At 43.3% G+C, this 24,215-nt stretch overlaps 1 protein-coding gene across 4 annotated transcripts in view; it reads left to right on the top strand.

The window, feature by feature from the left end:
- fras1 (Fraser extracellular matrix complex subunit 1) overlaps window positions 1-24,215 on the top strand; it is a 337,242-nt gene extending 313,027 nt beyond the window's left edge. For all 4 annotated transcript variants that reach the window (XM_087849466.1, XM_087849465.1, XM_087849467.1 and 1 more), the window contains 22 exons: window positions 762-921; window positions 1,009-1,177; window positions 1,721-1,967; window positions 2,096-2,440; window positions 4,379-4,539; window positions 6,793-6,940; window positions 7,031-7,236; window positions 7,326-7,482; window positions 8,749-8,949; window positions 9,041-9,228; window positions 9,680-9,955; window positions 10,094-10,326; window positions 10,412-10,572; window positions 10,867-11,081; window positions 12,363-12,513; window positions 12,779-12,886; window positions 13,752-13,911; window positions 14,012-14,128; window positions 14,266-14,432; window positions 18,607-18,812; window positions 18,907-19,053; window positions 20,959-24,215. In XM_087849466.1, the coding sequence (XP_087705592.1) occupies window positions 762-921; window positions 1,009-1,177; window positions 1,721-1,967; window positions 2,096-2,440; window positions 4,379-4,539; window positions 6,793-6,940; window positions 7,031-7,236; window positions 7,326-7,482; window positions 8,749-8,949; window positions 9,041-9,228; window positions 9,680-9,955; window positions 10,094-10,326; window positions 10,412-10,572; window positions 10,867-11,081; window positions 12,363-12,513; window positions 12,779-12,886; window positions 13,752-13,911; window positions 14,012-14,128; window positions 14,266-14,432; window positions 18,607-18,812; window positions 18,907-19,053; window positions 20,959-21,543 (4,508 nt within the window). In that variant the 3' untranslated portion in view covers window positions 21,544-24,215. The remainder of the gene's footprint in view (window positions 1-761; window positions 922-1,008; window positions 1,178-1,720; window positions 1,968-2,095; window positions 2,441-4,378; window positions 4,540-6,792; window positions 6,941-7,030; window positions 7,237-7,325; window positions 7,483-8,748; window positions 8,950-9,040; window positions 9,229-9,679; window positions 9,956-10,093; window positions 10,327-10,411; window positions 10,573-10,866; window positions 11,082-12,362; window positions 12,514-12,778; window positions 12,887-13,751; window positions 13,912-14,011; window positions 14,129-14,265; window positions 14,433-18,606; window positions 18,813-18,906; window positions 19,054-20,958) is intronic.

Genomic DNA, 24,215 nt, shown 5'->3' with positions numbered 1-24,215 from the left:
GTGCAAGCATAAAAATCAGCACTAATTGTCTTTAAAGACCATCGTGTGAATTTGGCTCTCCTGCTGATTTAAAAACCTGCTGCAGTGCTTCGTGACATTTTTGGCATATTTAAAACATTATTTTCAGCACATTTTGAACCCATGTGGTTGTTTTTGACTGACTCTGACTACTTCTTAGTAATGGTATTTTCTTAAAATTGAGTCTGAATCGCTTAAATAATTATGTACATCTCCTTCTGAGGCAGCGTTGAGCTCAACTTTAGGGTGAGGCTCTAAGACATCCAGCTGGATCTCACCTGGGTATTTTTCAGAGAGCTTATACTTTATGTCTCATCTGGTCTGAGATCTCCTTGGGATCCTCTGGAGGAACAGAAAAGCATTGCTGGGTGGAAGAAAACATGGCGGTAACAAAGTAATAAATCGAGCCAAACGGCTACTGAAACAAGAAGTGATTGAAACATAAAAAACAATTGGGAGACATGAATGAACTGATGAAGAAGCTTTAATAGAAGCACTAACACTAAAAAACCCAAACAGAGAAATACATTTAGATAACCCTGTTAGTTAAAACTGTATTCATGTGTCTGACCTGAAATGAAACAGTGCTGTGCCTTATTCATAATCCACTGAAACCAGAAGTCAGAGCGAGATTTCAAATTTACAAATTCTCTGCTCCATTCCTCTTTGTCTTGTACTAAAACCGTAAAGGAGCAATAATGCTAGAGTTTGATCGTTGCTAATGTGGCTTTTTTTCTTTGTAGCCGATATCAATCTGGGTCTGATCCGGTACGTGCTTCATCAGGAGAACGTCCAGGAAACCATGGACAACTTCAAGTTTCTGGTCAAAGACAGCAAACCAAATGTGGTCAGTGACAACGTCTTCCACATCCAGTGGTCCCTCATCAGCTTTGAGCACAAAAGGTCTGCACCATTTCAAAAAAAAATATACATATTTTATAAAGATTACCCGTTGGACACCCACCCTTTTACCTTCCTGCTTCTTCACAGCTACAATGTGAGTGAGAAGGCCGGCACAGTGGCGGTGACCGTGAAGCGAACCGGTAATCTCAACCAGTACGCCATCGTGCTCTGCCGCACTGAACAGGGCAGCGCCACCTCCACGAGCAGCGTCGGATCCAGACCTGGACAGCAGGACTACGTGGAATATGCTGGGCAGGTAGAAACTCGATATTCCACGTTTAAAAAATGAACATTTCTCTTTTAATTGATTTTATTTCTCTCCTGTGAGTTTGTGTTCTTCATTTAGTCTGGAAACCAGTAATTTTCTTCTGCTAAATTTCAAATGCTGCTAAAATCTTATTTATCTTTATAACAACAAAATAATCCAAGGTTAGGTCTTACTTTCCTGTTCATGAACTTGTGGACCACAGGATCAAGCATAAAAACAGATCCACAGCATCGAGCAGTTTTTGACCTTAACATCTTGGGAGTAACGTGAACCTGGAATCTTTTTGCATGTTCATCAGTTTTAAGTGGAGTGCAACAGGAACGTAATGTTTGTAATACAAACATCAGTGGTCCTAATATGGAACCCTGAGGTACTCCTTTGTGTACATGGAGGTTTGAGGAGGAAAAAGATTCAGTAAAGTGGGCACACTTTGCTTTACTTGACATTCAGTGAAGTGTATCATCTATAACTAGCCTATGTTAAGTCAAGGTTTTGTAATCACTTCTTTAATGCCTCCTCATTGTTTTCCAGGTGCAGTTTGATGAGCGTGAGGACACAAAGGTGTGCACTATAGTCATTAACGACGACAAGGTGTTTGAGGGGATCGAGAGCTTCCATGTGGAGCTCAGCATGCCCGTGTACGCGCTGCTGGGTGGAAACACGCGCGCTGTCGTCAACATCAACGACACAGAAGACGAACCCACTTTGCAGTTTGACAAGAAGATTTACCACGTCAACGAAAGCTCAGGCTTAATCCATGCTCCCATTGAAAGGAAAGGTACACACTGCAGAGGGGTTTCTAACATTTCATGCTTCACGAATGTTTCATAATTTCTTTCTTTTCATTTTCACTTTAATTCCTGCACACACTGTATGACCTTGTTGTCTCACGTCATTTCTGCTCAGGTGATACCTCCAGCACAGTCTCTGCTCTCTGTTACACCGTAGCCAAGTCAGCACAGGGCAGCAGCCTCCACGCTCTGGAGTCCGGCTCTGACTACAAGAGCCGCGGCATGACCACCGACAACCGAGTGATTTTCGGTCCTGGAGTCAGCATGTCCACCTGTGACGTTAAGCTCATCGATGACAGCGAGTACGAACTGTCCGAGGAGTTCGAGCTGGTGCTTTCAGACACCTCCGATAACGCACGCATGGGCGACGTGTCGGTGGCCAAGGTCATTATTGATGGACCCAACGATGCATCGACTGTTTCTCTTGGAAACGCCACGTTTACTTTCAGCGAAGATGCTGGTATGAGCCTTTTTCGTGCATCCACCAGCGTAATGTCTTTATGAATTATTTGTTATTGCGTAATTAAATTAAATTTAAGTTAAAAAAAATAAATATTTCAAACGGCTAATAGCTTCCTATAAAAAACTAGTGCACTGGTAGCTAGCACTTCACAATAATTAGTAATGAATGATAGATTAGTAGTTAATTAAACTTTAGTTACACATATTTATTATTAGCATTCTAACTAGTAGTAATAATTTTTTTGACTGTATAAATGATCTATAAACAAACATTAACATTAGTATGATAAATATTTTAAGAGTGTAAGAGTTGGCACCTGGATTGGCATAAAACCTGTGAACCCACTCACTGTGTAGTTTCACTTTCATCACAAATAATAACAAATAAAAAACCCAACTAGGCTTCAAGGAGACTTAAAGACGCTTTTCTTTCCGAGCCCCTTAGACTACGATGACCTGGATGACTGAGAACCTTCACAGACCAACTTTTATCACGTGTGAATGTTGGAGATGATCACTGCTCCACTCTCCAGAAACACTGAGAGGTTATGCAGCCAAAATAGAAGCTAGTTGAAAATTAAGCAAATAAATATAAAGTCCAGGTGTAACTAGTTAAAAACAGCACAAAGCCAAAGTACATTTAAAACAACACAGTCAAGGTACAGTCTAAATAATACAGACTGACAGAGTGGCATGGCAGCTCAAAGCAGCTCTAAATAATAAGCTCTGCTTTGCTGCCCATTTTAAGCTGGTGGTGTGATTGATGGTGCGGCTTGATTGAAGCAGGGACTGGGGTACCAGAACAATCAAGCACAGTGACAGACTGGGAGCTGGAGGAGATGGCAGAAAGCGGAAGTAGAAGCTCCAGTCCTGGACAGGACCTAAACAGGCTACGAAACACAAGCAGATATAAAATAGAAGAGAGAAGGCCACTTTAGGATCATGTTAGGACTTAGTGGAAGATTGGTGTCACTGGTTTCACTGGTAATCCATCTGCATATCCTGGCAGCAGCTTTAATTGAAGCCTTTGAAACCTTAATCAAACAACAATAACGTCTAAGGTCGTTAAGAAATACATCATGTAAAATATAAAATGTTATATCCAATGTCTTTAGAACATAATTTTTATCATCAGTACGTCATGAATAATTTATAAAATAATTATTTGATACACATTTATTACCAGACATTATACTATTAGGTGTTTGTACACATGACAGCATTTACAGTGATTTAATATTTTAAAAAATTACATAATTTATAAGTAATGGCTATATTTTCTTTATTACTTTTTTATATGAGTTGTTTGAAGTGATGCCTATTCTTATAGCTCTCCATTAGGAATTTAGGGCATTTCCAATAGTTGTTAGAGAGTAGTCTTTGGTTTGGGATGTTTCATAATGGTTACATTTAATGATATTAGTGTAACCAGTTTACGTGCATCCCTGAGCACTTACACGTGTTTTGTGGAAACATTTCTCATCGTCAGCTATCTTATTTGTCAGTTAGATCACTGCACTCTGTGATATTTTACTTGTTTCATTTATTTAGGAACAGGGACGTGTTTTGGAGCATGACACAGAATAGATTGTTTCCTCTCTTATAATTAGCATCACTGACAGCTACACTGCGCCTCATCTTTCTGCTGAACTTCTTCCACTTCTTTCTTTTTCTCCTCCTTCTCGCTGGCGTAGCTTTGATCTTTGATACAAAGGTATCTTCCCCACAGTGTTGAACAGACAGTATCATTAGTTGCAGCTAAAAGAAGCTGCGAGATTCAGTTTCTGTGTCACTTTGTTCTTATATCAGGATTGAAATTACTTTCAATGTAAAGGTCAAAACAAAGTTATTAATATCTTATAACTCTCTCAAAAACACAGCAACTTCCCACATTTCACATTTTTTCACCTTGCATTTCACTTTTCCCCTCTCTCAGGCACAATTGAAATACCAGTGCTGCGTCATGGCAGCGACCTGTCCTCGCTGACCTCTGTGTGGTGCGCCACCCGACCTTCAGACCCTCCGTCAGCCAGCCCCGGGGTCGACTACATTCCCAGCTCCAAGAAAGTGGAATTCAAACCTGGAAAAACCGACGAGGTAAGGACAGACTTCTCACCTACAGTCAAATTCTATAGTTTATATTTTAAGAATGAAACCAGTAAAACCGTTTTATAAAACTGCTTGAAAAGTCAGGTACATTGAAAAACCAAGTGTCTTTGATCTACCAGAAACTGCTGATTGACATGTCTGATAATACCTATCATATAAAACAACAATGGGAAAAGGAACTCAATATAATGTTGGATGATGCCACATGGGAGAGTGTCTGTTGTGGCTGCCATAGAGGGGTGGGTAGTCAAATGTGGAAGGAATTTGGCTGGAAGGTTAAATTAAGATTTTTTCGAACTCCACTGAAAACCTTTCTATCCAAAAGTAGTGTCAGTGATAAATGTTGGAGAGGGTGTGGGTCTGTGGGGGACCAGACGCATATTTTTTGGGACTGTGTTTACATACAACAGTACTGGATGGATGTCAAGAACATTATACAAAACATATTGTCAGTCAACCTCCCAATGGATCCTCTAATCTTTTTGTTGGATATCTTTCCTGATGGTTTCTCCTATGAGCAGCACTTTCTCCTGCATCTCCTCCTCATGACTGCAAGAAAAATGATAACAATTCACTGGCTAAAACCAGAACCACCCACAGTTGCCCAGTGGCTTCTGAAAACTAGACATGTCTATACAATGGAACGGATAACAGCTCAACTACAGCTAAAAGTGCCAACCTTTGAGAAAAAATGGAGACTAATTATAAAATATCTTGAAAGGACACTCAAGCCTTAACATTGTTACATCTGTGCTTAGGTATTGGTATGTATATGTATATGTGTATATATGTTTTTTCTTTTAAATTAAGTTTTTGAGTAACCCCCACCATTATATGCAGCAGATTAGGTCTCAGGTCATGTTGTTGATGTGAATTGCCTTGTTATTTTTGGCAATAAAAGTTCAAAAAAAAAAAAAGAATGAAACAGTTATGTTGTTTCTCTTGTTCTACATGTTCTGTGTGATGGGTGATTAAAGAAAACATCCATCATCCTTTTTTTTAATGCACCCTCACACTGCAGTCAGTTAACCTCAGGTAGGTCAACTTTTGTCCAACTTTAGGAGTGGCAATGATTTTGCTACAGTGAAAATAGCACCTGAGGATCAGCACCTCCAAATCTGAGGCCATGCTTCTCAGCCGGAAAAGGGTGGAGTGCCCACTCCGGGTCGGGGATGAGTTCCTGCCCCAAGTGGAGGAGTTCAAGTATCTCGGGGTCTTGTTCGCGAGTGATGGGAGAAGGGAGCCGGAGATCGACAGACGGATTGGGGCTGCAGCTGCAGTAATGCAAACGCTGCAGCGGTCCGTCGTGGTGAAGAGGGAGCTGAGTGTAAAAGCGAAGCTCTCAATTTACCGGTCGATCTACGTCCCTACCCTCACCTATGGCCACGAGCTGTGGGTAGTGACCGAAAGAACGAGATCGCGGATACAAGCGGCAGAAATGAGCTTCCTCCGAAGGGTGGCTGGCCTCTCCCTTAGAGATAGGGTGAGAAGTTCGGCCATCCGGGAGGGGCTCAGAGTAGAGCCGCTGCTGCTCCACATCGAAAGGAGCCAGCTGAGGTGGTTTGGGCATCTGACAAGGATGCCTCCTGGGCGCCTCCTGGGTGAGGTGTTCCAGACATGTCCCACCGGGAGGAGGCCCCGGGGCAGACCCAGGACACGCTGGAGAGATTATATCTCTCGGCTGGCCTGGGAACGCCTTGGTGTTCCCCCGGATAAGCTGGAGGAGGTGGCTGGGGAGAGGGAGGTCTGGGCCTCTTTGCTTAGGCTGCTGCCCCCGCGACCCGGCCTCGGATAAAGCGGAAGAAGATGGATGGATGAAAATAGCACGGAGACCCCAGCACAGATGTCACAGTTAGTTATTGTCCCAAACAAAAACACTTGAGCCAGCTGTGCAATGGGCTATCAGATAATTAGGATGGAGGACAGTCGGGGATGCTGGGTTAAAAAGCAGCTTGTAGACTGTGAGCAGATAAAGCAGCTTGAACTGGATACGCTGTATGAAGTTTTGCCTCTGGGATGCGTAGAACGGTGTCAGCACTTGTACACAGCTGGATCTGAATTAATTCTTCAACACTGACATCGTTACTTACAGTAGATGAACATTTTTTTATAACATCATCAGCCGAGCTCACCAAGTTTCTACTGCAGCTACCAGGAAGGTGTTTTTATTCCTCGATAAATAACAGATTCACCCGTATAACCCTTGCAAATCATTTGATCTGACCTCCCTTTTCTAAACAGACGTGCAGTTTAACCATCATGGATGACATCCAGAACCCGTCCATCGAGGGGTCTGAGTCCTTCGTGGTGTTCCTCAGTTCTCCTCAGGGTGCTGTCCTCCAAGAGCCCTATGAAGCCAACGTCATCATCACGGACACGTTCCAGGACAGTACGTCCTCACAGAACAATCACAGGCTTTAGTACACGTGTGTCATGTCAAACACCCTTCATTGATCAGATGTTGCTCGCTCTCTCTCAGTTCCTAACATGCAGTTTGAGAAGAGCTCCTACACCGTGAAGGAGAAGGATAACCTTCTCCACATCCCCATCATCCGGACCGGCGACCTCTCCTTCAAGTCATCGGTGCGCTGTTTCACCCGGACCATGTCCGCCATGGTGATGGACGACTTTGAGGAGAGAAGGAATGCAGATGAGTCGCGCATCACTTTCCTCAAAGGAGAGAAGGTAAAATGTTGAGTCAAAATGCGACCTGATGTTCGTGTCCTTGTTCTCAGACTCTGCTCATCAGCATGCTTCGATTGCGCATTTTCCAGGTGAAAAACTGCACAGTTCACATCACTGACGACTCGGTGTTCGAGCCTGAGGAGGAGTTTCAGGTGCATCTCGGTACACCGCTCAGTGACCACTGGAGCGGCGCCATGGTGGGAGCTAATGATATTGTCACTGTAACCATCACCAATGATGAAGATGGTAAGCAGGCGCTTGATCGCCATGTGATTCACATTAAACAGGATTTACTGATATGCTGTCATAGAATAATGATTTTATCATAAAAAGAGCTACATATATACATTTTACATCCTTTATCTGATACTAACATGAAAGAAGCTGAGGACTTTTATTTTGAAAAAACATTTTCTTAATAGGAGGCGGCTGGTACGGAAGAGGAGGAAGTAAAAGTGGGCACATCTTTTTTTTTTCTTTCAGAAATCTAAGAAAAAAGTTTAATTCTGAGTTTAAAGTCCGAAGTCTGAGTTTTTTCTTAGAATTCTGGAAAAGAAAAAACGACATTCCCACTTTTTTTTTTTTTTTCTTGCGAATATTGAAATGGTTCCTGAACAAAACTCTCAGAACTAAGTTGTGAATTACTGGGTGATGGGGTTTATTTAGATTTAATAACCAATGAAAACGTCGTCACCATTCCTTTTGTTTCCTGTTGAGGTATATCATAGTCTACTTGCACTTTTTGAACTATGCGTGGGCTCAAAGAAGGCGTTTTGAAAAACAAGACGGCCTCACTTTACTCAAAATTATTGCTTCATGTTTATTGTGGGTGAAGAATTATTTTTTCGAGTGTGTGACCCCTCAGCCTAATTGCTGATGTTAGAATAACTGAAGCCTGGTATGGATAAAATATCCAGACTATGTTGAACTTGCTCCTCCCACAGTCCAAAGACATGCACTTTTTGGGGATAGGTTAATTGAACAACCTAAATTGCCCATAGGTGTGAATGTGAGTGCGAATGGTTGTCTGTCTCTGTGTTAGCCCTGCGACAGACTGGCGACCTGTCCAGGGTGTACCCCGCCTCTCGCTCTATGACAGCTGGGATAGGCTCCGGCGCCCCCCGCGACCCTGAAAAGGATAAGCGGACGCGAATGGATGGATGGATGTTGAACTTGTTCCTGATTTCCAAACTAATTTTAAGATAATGTTCCTCATTTTTACTTTTGGTCAACTTCAACAAATAATGATAAAAAATCCTCCCAAAGCACAGATGTATGTGACACGAATTGATTCCCTGACAGGCTCATTTTTAATTATCGCCTGGTGCCTGATGTTTGTATTTATTTATTTCCATCAAAAAAAAGAAAACCTTAAGTAAAACCTTAATGGAGGTGGGTTTTATTATACCGCTGTTCTATAAGTTTTAATTGGATGCACCTGTTACTTTGGAAGCTGATTAAAAGTTTTATATGTGCAAATGATTGACAGTCAGACTTCTCCCGTTCCTCCAGCTCCCACCATTGAGTTCGAGCAGGCGTCCTATCAGGTGAGAGAGCCTCCCGGTCCAGATGGCATCGAAGTGCTCAACATCAAAGTGATCCGCCGAGGAGATCTGGACCGAACGTCCAAGATCCGTTGCAGCACCCGGGATGGATCGGCCCAATCTGGAGTCGACTACAATCCCAAGAGTCGAGTGCTTAAATTCACCCCGGGTAAGTGCTGAAAATGCTCCTCGTTGGGACTTGGAAAGAGTGTTAGTGGGATGATTTTACTGGGAGTAAATATGTTTTTTTTTCTCCGTAGGCATGGACCACATCCTCTTTAAAGTGGAGATTTTGTCCAATGAGGACAGAGAGTGGCACGAGTCCTTCTCATTGGTCCTTGGCCCTGATGATCCGGTGGAGGCAGTGCTTGGGGAGATCACAATGGCCACAGTGACCATTCTGGATCAGGAGGCGGCAGGAAGTCTCATCCTACCTGCCACGCCTATTGTAAGGAACCTTGGAGGTTACATGAAGCAGGAGCAGTAGAATAGCAGGAGTGGAGGATAAGTTCAGCCTTTAGGAGAACTTTAGCATTCAGCTGAGAACTTAATCTTTTGTCTATTTTCTGCAGCACTTAGAGAATCTGTCACTTGAAACGTCTCCACTCCTGGCAAAAGCACATCTCACCCCTAATACATATTCAGAGAACTCCAAAAAAGCAGCAGCAAACGTGGGCAGCATTTTCCCTCAGGCACTTGTTCTTATGCGTTTACCAGAACCACTTACAATGAATATATCTATTCAGCTGCCATTAAAATATTATATGGTGGGTGATTTTACCCCAAACGACTTTTTAGGACGAATCTCATCTCATACTGTGTTTTGTACGCCAGCCTCATGAAATGTAAAAGCTGAACTCCTCTCATTTACACGATCTCCCACTCTCCTTCCTGCTCAGGTGGTCTCTCTCGCTGACTACGATCATGTCCAGGAGGTGATCAAAGAGGGCAGCAAGAAGACTCCCTCTCCAGGTTACCCTCTGGTGTGTGTCACCCCCTGTGACCCTCACTACCCCAAGTACTCTGTGATGAAGGAGCGCTGTGAGGAGGCGGGAATCAACCAGACCCAAGTTCACTTCTCATGGGAAGTGGCGGCTCCCACTGACACCAGCGGCGCCCGATCCCCCTTTGAGACGGTCACAGATACAACCCCGTATACTAGCGTCAACCATATGGTGAGTTAAACTAAGGAGTCAAATAAATCTGAGAGGCGAATACATTAGGTTGTTATTTAATAGGATTTATCGGCAGTATGACAATAAAATTATGTTTAAAAATTTTCCTCTGTGTGTGGAAACTCTCATGTGTCTCAGGTTCTGGACAGCATTTATTTCAGCCGGCGCTTCCACGTTCGCTGCGTGGCTCAGGCCAGAGACAAAGCTGGACACCTGGGAACACCGCTGAGGAGCAACATCGCCACCATCGGCACAGAGGGCTCCATCTGCCACACACCCGTCACCACGGGCACCGCCAGAGGCTTCCAGGCTCAATCCTTCATCGCCACACTCAAATACTTAGACGTCAAGCACAAAGAGCACCCCAACCGGTGCGTAGCGGCTTTTTAAACCAGATAAGCATCTTCACCAAGAGTTTATGCTTATTTCTGCTCTTCTCTGTATGTCCCGGTTTAGGATCCACATTTCAGTCCAGATCCCCCATCAGGATGGCATGCTCCCCCTGGTTTCCACCATGCCGCTGCACAACCTTCACTTCCTGCTGTCAGAGTCGATCTACAGGCAGCAGCACGTCTGCTCCAACCTGGTCACCCTCAAAGACCTTCAGGGGATTGCCGGTCAGTCACACAAACACAGACCTCCTCACAGCTGGAAATTTCATCTTCAGGAGGCTGCAGTGTGATTAGATCCACGTTTGAACCATTTACAGTATTGAGGGCTCACATTTGAATTACCACCATATTAAAATTCTTTAATTTTCTGCTGCAGTCAGCTTCATCTTCTCGTGGTTTAATATTTTACAGGCAGACAATTTTAATCAATGCCTGCAACATTTCCTGATTGATTTAAAAAATAATTATTAAACCAGACGTGTAGTTTTCTAACTTGTCTTTGACAACATTCTTCCTCAGAGTCGGGCTTCCTCGATGATGTATCGTATGACAGCATCTCTTTGGGGCCCGGCTACGACCGCCCCTACCAGTTCAACCCCAACGTCCGCGAGGGCAAGAGCCTCCAGTTCTATAAGCACCTCAACCTCAAGAGCTGCATCTGGACCTTCGATGCCTACTACGACATGACAGAACTCATCGACGTGTGCGGGGGCTCAGTCACTGCGGACTTCCAGGTGCGTAGGACGGTCAAAGGCAGAGTCTTTAAAACAGTCGCTCTTCACAATGTTTTCAGTCTTCTTGATAAATTGAATCAGTTCTTATGGAAGAGTTATTTCTGTGTGCAGAAACGTACAAAAACAAATTGATTTTAAAAATCAATTATAGAACTCACTGGCAGCAAAGGTGAAGAAGGTGAGAGGGGAAAAGGGTTACTCATAAGGGAATCTAAAAGCGTAACACAAAAACACGAAGAGTACAAGAAGACCACTGGGAGCAGAAAACAGATGTCTTGACTAAGGAAAGACAAAACTATCCCCAGACTGCACATCATCGACTTCTCTCCTCACGTCTTAGTCCTTCCCTCCAGAGACCCAAGTGAAGGAGGCGAGCAAGCGATACGAGGAGAGAATGCAACGTGCATTTACTTAAATGAGAAATTGTTGCTTAGGAGCTTCGTTTTCAGTAACCTATGACATTTCGCACAGCTGCCAGTGCAGGTGTAGTTTGGTTTTTATATTTAAATGGAAAAACACCCCTGCAGAGCACACACCTGTGCATTCTTGACTGTTTAAACCCATATCATTCTCAATAAAACATAGAAAACACACCGCATGTTTAAATCGACACATTTCACTACTTTATGGAAAACTTTAGCTCATTTTGATTTTGATGGCAGCAACACACCTCGAAAAAGTTGAGACAGGAGCAACAGAAGGCTGGGAAGTGATTTTGGTTTGCTGGCAACATGTCAGTAACAGACTGGGTGTAAAAAGAACATCACAGGAAGTTTCTAATGAGTAAAGATGGGCAGAGGTTCAACAATCTGCAAAAAAAAAACCTCCCAAAAAACTGTGGAACAATTTTCATAATTTCCTCAACATAAAACTGCAAACACATTGAATATTATCATTTACAGTTCATACTATTAAAAGATTTAAAGAAGTCTCTGTGTGCACAAATGCAGGTTAAAACACTTCGATGGTTTATGTTTCTCCTCAGTCTTCAACGTCGGACTGATTGATTTTCAGGTTACAGGCGGGAGAACAGAGGAGATGAGGAGGCACAGATAAAGGCTTTTGACATGAGAAAGGTCTAAAATATGCACAGGAGTGATTGCAGGATAGGGTACATGTAGACAGCCCCAGAAACAGAACCTGGGCCGTGACTGTGTTGGGATGTGGACGTCCATCATGTAATCATAGTGCATCTATTTGATGGTGAAATAATGCTCTGTACTGTTTTAAAGTCCTCACAAACAGAATAAAGTTCTCTGTGACCCTCTGCTATTCTTCCAGGTTCGGGACTCTGCTCAGTCCTTCCTGACGGTGCAGGTTCCTCTCTATGTCTCCTACATCTACGTCACAGCCCCGAGAGGCTGGGCGTCTCTGGAGCATCACACCGAGATGGAGTTCTCTTTCTTCTATGACACGGTGCTCTGGAGGACAGGTCAGGAGTTTATGTTTATGAACTCTGCACACCTTATTAATGTCTACAATCCTGGATGTGAACATATTGCGGGATGTGTTTTGGTTTCACGTTGTAGTTTTGCTTTCATTGTGCAGCGTAAATGGGATAATGATGAAAATGCATTGTAGAAATAAATCATTTAAGATTTAAGACTGTTTCCAAGTATCCAAGTTCTTATTCAAGAAATTATTAGTGATGTACTTCTGCTCTAATTTAGGTTTTCTTTGGCTTTTCATGTCTGCAGGTATCCAGACTGACAGCGTCCTCTCAGCCAGACTGCAGATCATCAGGATCTATATCAGGGAAGACGGTCGGCTGGTAATTGAGTTTAAAACTCACGCCAAATTCAGAGGTCAGTCCACAAACACACGTTCTAACAGCACCGCATAGAATTATTATGTCTGCCTTAATATTATTATTGATACAAGAAATGGAAGCTAATGAGAGAGCAGTCTGTGATCGAGGTGAATCGATGTAAATCCATCTTTTATTACAGCAATGAGGAGGCCACAGAGAGAGGAAATTAAACTGACAATTTAAAGTTTTCAGTTTTATCCCACAGTTCTACACAGTTCTAGCCTTTATGGTCAAACATTTGTTATTTTTAAATTTAGCTTCTGGTTTTCGCCGTGTTTGTAGAACTGCATTCAGCGGCTTTACTGTGCCTGTTCAAATGGTATTGCGGTGCCTTTAGACCACAAAGCCTTATGAGGTGTGCAAAAATAGGATGCAGGATATATTCTTCTTCTCTTTTTCTTCTTCTTCTTTTTTTTTTTTTTTTTACACTAAAAATCAAACACGGTGGCACGGTGGTTAGCACTGTTGCCGCACAGCAAGAAGGTCCTGAGTTCATTTCCAACATCAGGCCGGGGTCTTTCTGTGTGGAGTTTGCATGTTCTCCCCGTGTTTGTGTGAGTTCCCTCCGGGTACTCCGGCTTCCTCCCACCGTCCAAAGACATGCAGCTTGTGGGGATAAGTTAATTGGATAATCCAAATTGCCATTAGGTGTGAATGTGAGTGCAAATGGTTGTCTGTCCCTGTGTGTTGGCCCTGCGACAGACTGGCGACCTGTCCAGGGTGTACCCCGCCTCTCGCCCTATGACAGCTGGGATAGGCTCCAGCGCCCCCCGCGACCCTGAAAAGGAGAAGCGGATGGATGGATGGATGAAAAATCAAACAGTCTTGAGTTTGACCCCCTGCTGTTATTCTCCCTCCAGGTCAGTTTGTGCTCGAGCACCACACCCTGCCGGGCCACAAGTCCCGCCTCATGGCCCCCGACCACCTCGGAGGCATCGAGTTTGACATCCAGCTGCTGTGGAGCGCTCAAACCTTTGACTCACCGTACCAGCTGTGGAGGGCTACCAGCTCCTACAGCAGGTCAGTACATTCATTCATAACCAGCCTATAGGCTCAGGTTGTGTTGACCTCCCATGATGATGAGTGTGTGACAGTAAAAATGTTGTGTTTTCTTGAACAGGAAGGACTATTCTGGAGAGTACACAGTCTTCTTGGTCCCCTGCACTGTTCAGCCAACTCAGCCGTGGATCGATCCCGGCGACAAACAGCTGTCCTGCACAGCTCACGCTCCAGAGAAGTACGACCAAACAGCTGCAGAGATTTACCGCTGACAGTTTCTCAAATTAGTTCTTTTATTTAAATCCAACAAGATTCCAAACAAATTTCATAGTGATTTACTGCATAAGGAGCTTGAACACAATTTTTTTCCCACAGGTTTCTGGTGCCGATTGCCTTCCAACAAACCAACAGGCCTGTTCCTGTGGTTTACTCGCTCAACACGGAGTTCCAGCTGTGCAACAATGAGAAGGTGTTCATGATGGAGCCGGCTACTGCTGATGTGTCGATGGCTGAGATGGACTACAAAGGAGCGTTCTCCATGGGTACATATAGATACATATATATATATATATATATAATTTATATATATTTTATCTATCTATTAGGGGTGCAACGATACACAAAATTCACGGTTCGGTTCGGTTCGATACTTTGGTGTCACGGTTCGATATTTTTTCGATACACAAAAAAATGTTGATGCCTTTTTATTAATTTGTCATTTATTAAATTTTCACGGCTCATTCTGCACCACATCTCTGTGCGTTCATCATTTGTTTAAAGCCAGCTCACCTCCTGCAACCACTTTTCCGAGAACACGCGCTTCTTTTGTGGTTCGGACTCCTGACATTTCTTTGGAGGTGGAGGAACACCAAAGTAATTGCTTAAAGGAGCTTCTTCGACATCTTTAAGAGTTCTAAACAAATGTCTGTCCTCCTCCTGAAAATCTTATGTACGCAAACACGTGTTGCAACTTCTTATCTTGTGCGCGTTTTTTATTTTGACAGCGAATGCGCACCTGCGGACCACTTATGTGCAGCCCTGGTTATTTAGCTCATCATATTGCAGCCACAGAAATTCTTTTGTCCATGAAACCATAAAGCTGCACTTTCTTTTTGCCTTATAGTCTGATTTGTCATAACTTTTCCGTTTTGTGGTAAGCTTTTCTTTGGCTGTCACTTCTTCACCCTGACCTGTCTTATTTGGCTCAGCAGAACTAAAATATATATCCTGCTGCTTTTACACACGCACTCACATAAGCTCAGCGATTCTCTGCGCGATCAACCTCTCACATGTTTAAGCTGCAGGAGATTTCACTTGTCATGTTTGCATAGTAAGCTAACGATTGATAAGACGATGTCAGAGGAATTGGTGCGCAAATTATCATCACTCACCAATCAGTGCTATCGCTCTCTATACACAGTTCGCGCGATTGCAAAGTGAAAGCAAAAAACAAGCGCAAATTCAAACGCGATTTCAATATGTCACATATTGACAGTAGCTCACCGATGCCAATGACATAATTACCCAGCTACATTTCCGAAAGAATGCAAAAGCATTGACATACAGTGGGGCAAAAAAGTATTTAGTCAGCCACCGATTGTGCAAGTTCCCCCACTTAAAATGATGACAGAGGTCAGTAATTTGCACCAGAGGTACACTTCAACTGTGAGAGACAGAATGTGAAAAAAAAATCCATGAATTCACATGGTAGGATTTGTAAAGAATTTATTCGTAAATCAGGGTGGAAAATAAGTATTTGGTCAATAACAAAAATACAACTCAATACTTTGTAACATAACCTTTGTTGGCAATAACAGAGGTCAAACGTTTACTATAGGTCTTTACCAGGTTTGCACACACAGTAGCTGGTATTTTGGCCCATTCCTCCATGCAGATCTTCTCAAGAGCAGTGATGTTTTGGGGGTGTCGCCGAGCAACACGGACTTTCAACTCCCGCCACAGATTTTCTATGGGGTTGAGGTCTGGAGACTGGCTAGGCCACTCCAGGACTTTCAAATGCTTCTTACGGAGCCACTCCTTTGTTGCCCGGGCGGTGTGTTTTGGATCATTGTCATGTTGGAAGACCCAGCCTCGTTTCATCTTCAAAGTTCTCACTGATGGAAGGAGGTTTTGGCTCAAAATCTCACGATACTTGGCCCCATTCATTCTGTCCTTAACACGGATCAGTCGTCCTGTCCCCTTGGCAGAAAAACAGCCCCATAGCATGATGTTTCCACCCCCATGCTTCACAGTAGGTATGGTGTTCTTGGGATGCAACTCAGTATTCTTCTTCCTCCAAACACGACGAGTTGAGTTTATACCAAAAAGTTCTACTTTGGTTTCATCTGACCACATGACATTCTCCCAATCCTCTGCTGTATCATCCATGTGCTCTCTGGCAAACTTCAGACGGGCCTGGACATGCACTGGCTTCAGCAGCGGAACACGTCTGGCACTGCGGGATTTGATTCCCTGCCGTTGTAGTGTGTTACTGATGGTGACCTTTGTTACTTTGGTCCCAGCTCTCTGCAGGTCATTCACCAGGTCCCCCCGTGTGGTTCTGGGATCTTTGCTCACCGTTCTCATGATCATTTTGACCCCACGGGATGAGATCTTGCGTGGAGCCCCAGATCGAGGGAGATTATCAGTGGTCTTGTATGTCTTCCATTTTCTGATGATTGCTTCCACAGTTGATTTTTTCACACCAAGCTGCTTGCCTATTGTAGATTCACTCTTCCCAGTCTGGTGCAGGTCTACAATTCTTTTCCTGGTGTCCTTCGAAAGCTCTTTGGTCTTGGCCATGGCGGAGTTTGGAGTCTGACTGGTTGAGGCTGTGGACAGGTGTCTTTTATACAGATGATGAGGTCAAACAGGTGCCATTCATACAGGTAACGAGTGGGGGACAGAAAAGCTTCTTACAGAAGACGTTACAGGTCTGTGAGAGCCAGGGATTTTCCTTGTTTGAGGTGACCAAATACTTATTTTCCACCCTGATTTACGAATAAATTCTTTACAAATCCTACCATGTGAATTCATGGATTTTTTTTTCACATTCTGTCTCTCACAGTTGAAGTGTACCTCTGGTGCAAATTACTGACCTCTGTCATAATTTTAAGTGGGGGAACTTGCACAATCGGTGGCTGACTAAATACTTTTTTGCCCCACTGTATATTTTTCCTTATTACGATAGGCCGACGAGCAGAGCAGGGCAGCCCGACTGGAAAAATCGCTAGCCCCGGGACGTCGGGCTAGCGATTTTGCGAGCCCTGTATCTGATTGAGGAATCACTCATCTTTGGAAAAGAGAGTTTATTACAGAGAAATGTCTCTTTCCAAAATAAAAGCTATACTATACGCTTCTTCTGGGCTATATTCTCAGCAGCATATTAAACATATCAGGTCCCCATAAGGAGAATCATGTGCTAACGGCTGTCTAAATGACTCGGGTAAAGTTTGTATGCGTGCTTGTTGTTTTTGTCTGCTTCCACTTGTCTTTGCACTAGGATGCTATCGGGTAAATGTGCAGTCATATTCGTTGTGTTCCCACTAGTGCTGTCAGCCTTAATCTGAAATGAGGTTAACGCCACAACACGGCAAATCTCCGTTAACGAGCTACCGCGGATTGCCCCGTGTGTGGGGCTGGACAGCGTCAACACATTAACGAGCTAACTGCGCTAACACACTAGTTCCCACTCATGTAATTGAGCATTGCGTGGCACATCTGACATACTGTTTTACTTTAGTCCATGACACCCTTACCTTCAGGGTCATACGTCACATGAAGACCAAAATAGTTCCAGACGCCAGATCTGAATGAGGGTGGGGGAGGTTCAATTTGCCATGTTGCAACGAGCTTAACTTCTGTCTAGCTAGCTTGCCCTGCGCTCAGTGAATCTGTGTTCGACTACTCCGCCTAGGCTGCACTGTCGAGTGCAGATCCACTGAGCGCTCAACACAGACAGCACCGTCAGAAGGAAAGTTGATAAAATAAATTAAAAATGTTGTATCGTTCGATACATATGTGTACCGAACCGAAAGCACTGTATCGAACGGTTCAATATCGATACGAGTATCGTTGCACCCCTACTATCTATCTATCTATCTATCTATATATATATATAGATAGATAGATAGATAGATAGATAGATAAATAAAATATATATAAAACATAAATAATATATATTTCAAATTTAATAAATGACAAATTAAAAAACCATGAACATTTTTTTGTATCGAAAAAATATCGAACCGTGACACCAAAGTATCGAACCAAACCGTGAATTTTGTGTATCGTTGCACCCCTAAAATATATATATATATAGTCATTCCACGAAAAATGAGTCTCACCACCTCAGCTTTTATTTTGTTTTATTTTATTATTAATATTAATAAATAATGAATATTTATTGTACTAATTTGGGGTTTTTTTTATACAGTAAGAGGCATTTATCTTTAAAATGGAAACAACATGCTGATCTGTTTTTGTGTTTTTTTAATATTCAATAGTGGACATGATTACTAATTTAACTAAATATATTTCCTCACATTACTCATACTTTTCTGTGACTATTATATACAGAAACATGTTTTTATTATGTAATAAAACAATCACATTTTGTTTACTGTATTTTACAATATTGTATGAACCGAGTCACTCTAATTCCCTTAAACGCTTCAGTACACAGCAGAAAACATGTCCCTCTGCTGCCCCCTGCAGGTCAGACTCTGTACGGCAGGGTTTTGTGGAACCCTGAGCAGAACCTGAACGCAGCCTACAAACTGCAGCTGGAGAAGGTTTACCTGTGCACCGGCAGGGACGGATATGTTCCCTTCTTCGACCCCACGGGGACTCTGTACAACGAGGGGCCGCAGTACGGCTGCATTCAACCCAACAAACACCTCAAACATCGCTTCCTGCTGCTGGTACAGATTTATTTAAGTTTTCCGATTTGAAAAAAGAGACTACAGTGTTTCTGGACATGTGCTATCATTTCCTCTCTTCATGTTTCCTCTGCAGGATCGTAAACAGCCCGATGTCTGTGACAGATTTTTCCACGACGTTCCTTTCGAGGCTCACTTTGCCTCAGACATCCCAGAGCTGCAGTCCATGACGGCCATGCCAGGTGTTGACGGCTTCACGATGAAGGTTGATGCGCTCTACAAGGTGTGTGGAATCAGAAGCAGCACATGTGGTACAGCGCTGTCTAGCACAGCAATAGTGTGTTTGTGTGATCTGATGTGAGAAGTAGCTGTTAATATGTAAGTTTGATTACAAGAAAGTAATAAAGATTTAGTCCAGACAGTAAAGACTTCTCATTCAATGAGCCACAGCAGCTTTGAACTTTTGGAGATGCTTAAAATAGTTACTTTGATAAAATCTCAATCAGTAACAAGAAGTATGGCAGATAGACCTTTGTGATATGGCTATGAAAGATCAGTTATATTGTAACAGAATACTTGGGGCAAGTGGCAAGATATCAAAAGCTGGTAAATATAAATTTCTTGAAATGCTGAAGTCTGACAGTTTAGCGTTCCTTAAGCTTTTGCATTCATAAACAGTGACTCGCAGACAGAACAGGAAATCTTATCCACTGTTCAGATATCTTAGCTTGACCAACGTGTAGAAGGAGGCTCGCAACATTCACAAAAAGAGTGGGTGTGGGAACTGCAGTAGAATTAGAGACTTAGAGCTTTTTACTGTCATTGTGCAGTTTCTTGCACAGCGAAATTGGGTAGCTGGACCACAAAGGTGCAAAAGTAAGAAGAAGAGAAACCAATATACAACGAAGGGGGAAAAAAATATAATAAATAAAATAAAAAGCAGTGTATATGTATATGTGAGTGGAACTATATACATGGTGTATGTGTAAGAAACATTGAAACAGACTGGGACCAACATACTTACATGAGCCAAAAATATTGCACAGAACATGGAAAGACTGAGATATTGCACATAGATGATCAACAGCAGTGTCAGGGTGGATGTGTTGGGGAAGTCTTTACACACTCTTAGTTTGCATTAAGAGTTCTGACAGCTCACAGGAAGAAGCTGTTCTTTAGTCTGTTGGTTTTGCACCTGATGGATCTGAACCTTTTTCCAGAGGGCAGGATGTTGAAGAGGTGGTGGTTAGGATGGAGGTGGTCCTTTATAATTGCCCTGGCTCTGGAGAGACATCTTGAGCTGGCAAATAAGTCCAGGGAGGGGAGTGGACAGCTGATCGCCTTCTCTGCAGTTCTGATGACCCTCTGTAGTCTCTTCTTGTCAGCTGTTATGCAACCAGCGTACCACACAGGGATGGCGTGCACCAGCACACTCTCGATAGTGGCACGGTAGAAGGACACTAGGAGTTCAGTCTGCAGCCTGCTCCATCTCAAAACCCTCAAGAAATGGAGGCGCTGCTGGGCTTTCTTTACTAGGGCTGATGTGTTTGTGGACCAGGATAGGTCCTCGGATATGTGGGTGCCGAGGAACTTAAAGGAGGACACCCTCTCCTCATAGTCACCTTTTATGGATAGGGGAGGGGGATCAGTTCTTGCTTGTGGAAGTCCATGACCACTTCCTTTGTTTTCTTGGTGTTTAGGGTGAGGTTATTGTAGTTACACCATTCTGACAGTTGCTGGACCTCATCCCTGTAGGCGGTGTCATCATCGTTGGTGATGAGCCCCATCAGAGTGGTGTCGTCTGCAAATTTGATGATGATGTTGCAGGGGTGCGTAGGGGTGCAGTCACTGGTGTAGATGGTGTATAAGAGTATAAGTTTACTTAAGTAAAAGTACAGATAGTTCTGCTAAAAGTACTCTGGTGAAAGTTGAAGTACTGATTTAACTTCTTTACTCAAGTAAAAGTGAAAAAGCACAGTCTCTGAAATGTAATCAAAGTATAAAAGTAAAACTTTTCTCTTTGGAGGATATTTGCACCAGCTGTTCTGTGCCTCTGGGGCGCTGTAGACCAGCTGGATGGGTCCAGATTTATTGATCTGCATATTCTACATAATAATTTGTGAACACTGAATGTACTTTACAACAAACTGTGCAGCTAACATGATCCTCTCTTTCTGGGGATTGACAGGTGGAGGCGGGGCACCAGTGGTACCTGCAGGTAATTTATGTGATCAGCCCCGAGTCGCGGTCCAACCCCAGGATTCAGCGCTCTGTGACGTATCAGCTCAGCCGTTCTAAACGTGACCTGGTGGATCGCAGCGGCCGGCTGACGCTCGACGAGTCGCTCATCTACGACAACGAAGGAGATCAAATAAAGAACGGCACCAACATGAAGTCGCTCTACCTGGAAGCCGGGCCCTCCCCCACCTTTAACGCCCACGTGGGCAGCTCCGTGGGGGGAGGTGTGGCCGCCATCACCCTGCTGGTCCTGGTCCTGCTGGCCTCCTGCTTCCTGTTCCGCCGCTGCCGACGGCTGGCCAAGAAGAAGAGCAAGAAGAAGGAACCAAAAATCTACGAGGAGTATCCGCTCAACACCAAAGTGGAGGTGTGCATGGACAAGTGTGTGGAGAAGAACTTCGGCACCAAGCACTGCACGGTGAGAAACATCAACGTCCTGAACCGCAACCAGGAGGCCAACAGCAAGGCCAAGGTCAAACAGGTCAACCTGGAGGTCAAACTCCACAACAACCTCAACGACGGCACTGAAGTCTGAAACGCGTGACGAGGAAGGCGAGGAAAAGGTGAAAGTGGAATTTTAAAAAAAGGTATTTTCTAAAAGAAAGTTTGTACTTATTGGAACGAGAGGTTAATGTATTTTTATACCACGTTGAAAAAGGGAAGAGTGTGACGCGCAGGCGACTGGGCTACCTCAGGAATCCATAAAACACACAGCTGTGTGAAACAGCCAAAACATCTGCATCAGATCAGCCAAACTTCACCTCAAACTGTGTTCATTTCATTACTGTGTTACTTGACATTTGCAGCCTTTTTAGCACCAAAACGGTGAACCGTAGCTCAGACACTGGTGATTGTTTTTGTAAGAAAACAAAAAAACATTAAAAAAACTCTTTCTGCTGCATTTAGTCACGTCACTGCTATTCATGTCACTGCTGTGGAGGGGGAGCCAGTGTAGAAGTCCTCCTTCAGCTGAATGATGGGATCAGAAAGTCCTAGAACAGACCTTTTAAATGTCTCCCTTTCAAGATCATCTTCTGGAGCATATCCAAATCTTTATTTTAAAATTGCTCCTCGAGCTCCTGCTACATCACTACGTACTGTTCATGTATTTCCTGATGGATGGATCCTCCACCCTTGGGTAGATGTGGGCATCGAGCTCCTGCATTTCTGCCGTGTTCTCTAGAAATGCAGCATGGTTGGAAAATTGTTGGAATCCATTGACTGTAGGTCAAATATCAATGACCAGTCTGGCGGTCGACCAGGAAAAAGAATAGACAGTCAATGAGAAAAGTGCTTCTGTTCCAAACCATAAATGTCAGTGCTGCAGTCCCGGATGCTCATGCAACTACCCCAACTTCACAGTAAGACTACAACTTTGTGATGACTAGCAGTAGTGCTAGCAGCCCTGTTGTTGAGGAAAAGAGTGCCTGATTGTTGAATACATTCACCATTTTCCACATACACACAGTTCAAACAGTCAGCTCCTGCCATGAAGAGCTGTTTTTCTTTAAATGCAGAGGAACGTAATAAAAACTGACGAGTTAAAACCAGAGACCCAGCTCTCGTCACCAGCAGCAGGTTTTCCAGACATCATTCTCCTCAGAAACACTTCCCACTTCCTCCTGCTGATCTTGAGGCGTTCCTGAGCTGGATCTCTCCAATTAGTTTTGGGCGTACCCAGTAAACCTCCAATAGTTGGTAGGCAGTCTCCAAACCTCAGCTTCTCCTCTGGTCTGAACCACATCGCACATATTAGGAGTCAAATCATCTGTTTCATCATCAGATGATCATCAAAAGGCTTCACAAAGCCAGTAGAGAGCTGCTTGTGTCAGGACGCCTGTCAGTTATTGTGGCCACGCCCTTAATTCCAATATCCAAAAACACACAAAACAATTGACATCTTATTGTAAATGTAAACTACCAATAGAAGCAAGGCTGAAAATGTGCTTTTAATGCTGTTAAGTTGGGCATTTTTGCATGGCGGTCGATGGGTTTGACTCACTTTTGGAGCCATCATCAAGACTCCAGGCCATCCCGTCCTGCCCTGACTCCACGAGGGGGCCTCAGTTTTCCATCTCATGGGAGAGGTTTACCGTCTCTGAATTATCCACTTCACTGAGGGATTTTTGAATTCTATACCTGAGGATAACGAGTTTATTCGTGTTCAAATCAGGGCTTCTCTAGAAGATGACCTTTAATGTGACATCAGCCAAATTTAAAGCAATGTTTTCATGTTTTGGGGTTTTTTGGCTTAAAAGCTGGAACTTTCTGATCCCCCCTTATATTACTAGCATTGCTCACTGATTCTGCAGATGAATTAAACATCAAAATTCTGGCTCCACAAAAAAGAAACGTCCTTCAGAGAAACCTCTACACGAGCTACAGCTGCTGTTAAAGTGTTTGGCACGTCCGGTGTGCTGCTATCGCCCGAGAATGAATGAGTGTAAATAACAAAAATGAATGACAACCTTTTCAAGTGCAATTATGCCATCTCCTTTTGTTATTTCTGCCTTCATTAGCAGGATTTGCATTTAAAAAAATAAACCTGTTTTTAAGCCTTACTTAGAGACATTTGTACTGTCACGTTGCTCAACACCAGTTCTTAAGTTTTGAGTTGTACTGTGCTCTGACAGCTGCCAATATTAAGTGCCATGCAGTATTTTTCCTCATGAATTTCAGAATAAATCACCCAAAGTTTTTGTTTTTTTCTGCGACAGTGTACGTAGATTTTCACTGATCCCGTCCACACGATCGACTGCTTCAGCCTTACTGTTGTCCTAATGAAAATAATCACTTATAGGAGATACGTGTCTACCTGCCTTTGTTCTGCCCAAAGACACAGAATCCATTTTCTCACATCACTCAGATAATTATTTGTATTCATTTATGTACTTTTATGTTACCCTCCTGTGATGTATTATGTTACCACTCAGCTACTGATGTACCTGTATTATTTTTTTAAGTGTATGACACTGGTTCGAGTGCACTGCTGAAGAAAAACACGTTTGTTCTCACGTGATGCGTCTTTCTCGCTGATCCCACCTCCTGTCATCTTCCCACTGTGTGCCTATCAAACTACACGGGAGTGGGGAATTATGGGAATGACATTATGTTTTTGGTGCTATTATTTTGTGGAAAATGACAACAATGCTATCAATACTGATGCCTGTATTTGGTGCCTTTTTTTAGTAATAAAAAATAATCTGA

Source organism: Neolamprologus brichardi, chromosome 12 (assembly GCF_056152115.1).
Source record: "Neolamprologus brichardi isolate AB-2024 chromosome 12, ASM5615211v1, whole genome shotgun sequence".
NCBI classification, from domain to species: Eukaryota; Metazoa; Chordata; class Actinopteri; order Cichliformes; family Cichlidae; genus Neolamprologus; species Neolamprologus brichardi.
This window is presented reverse-complemented; position numbering and strand designations above follow the sequence as displayed.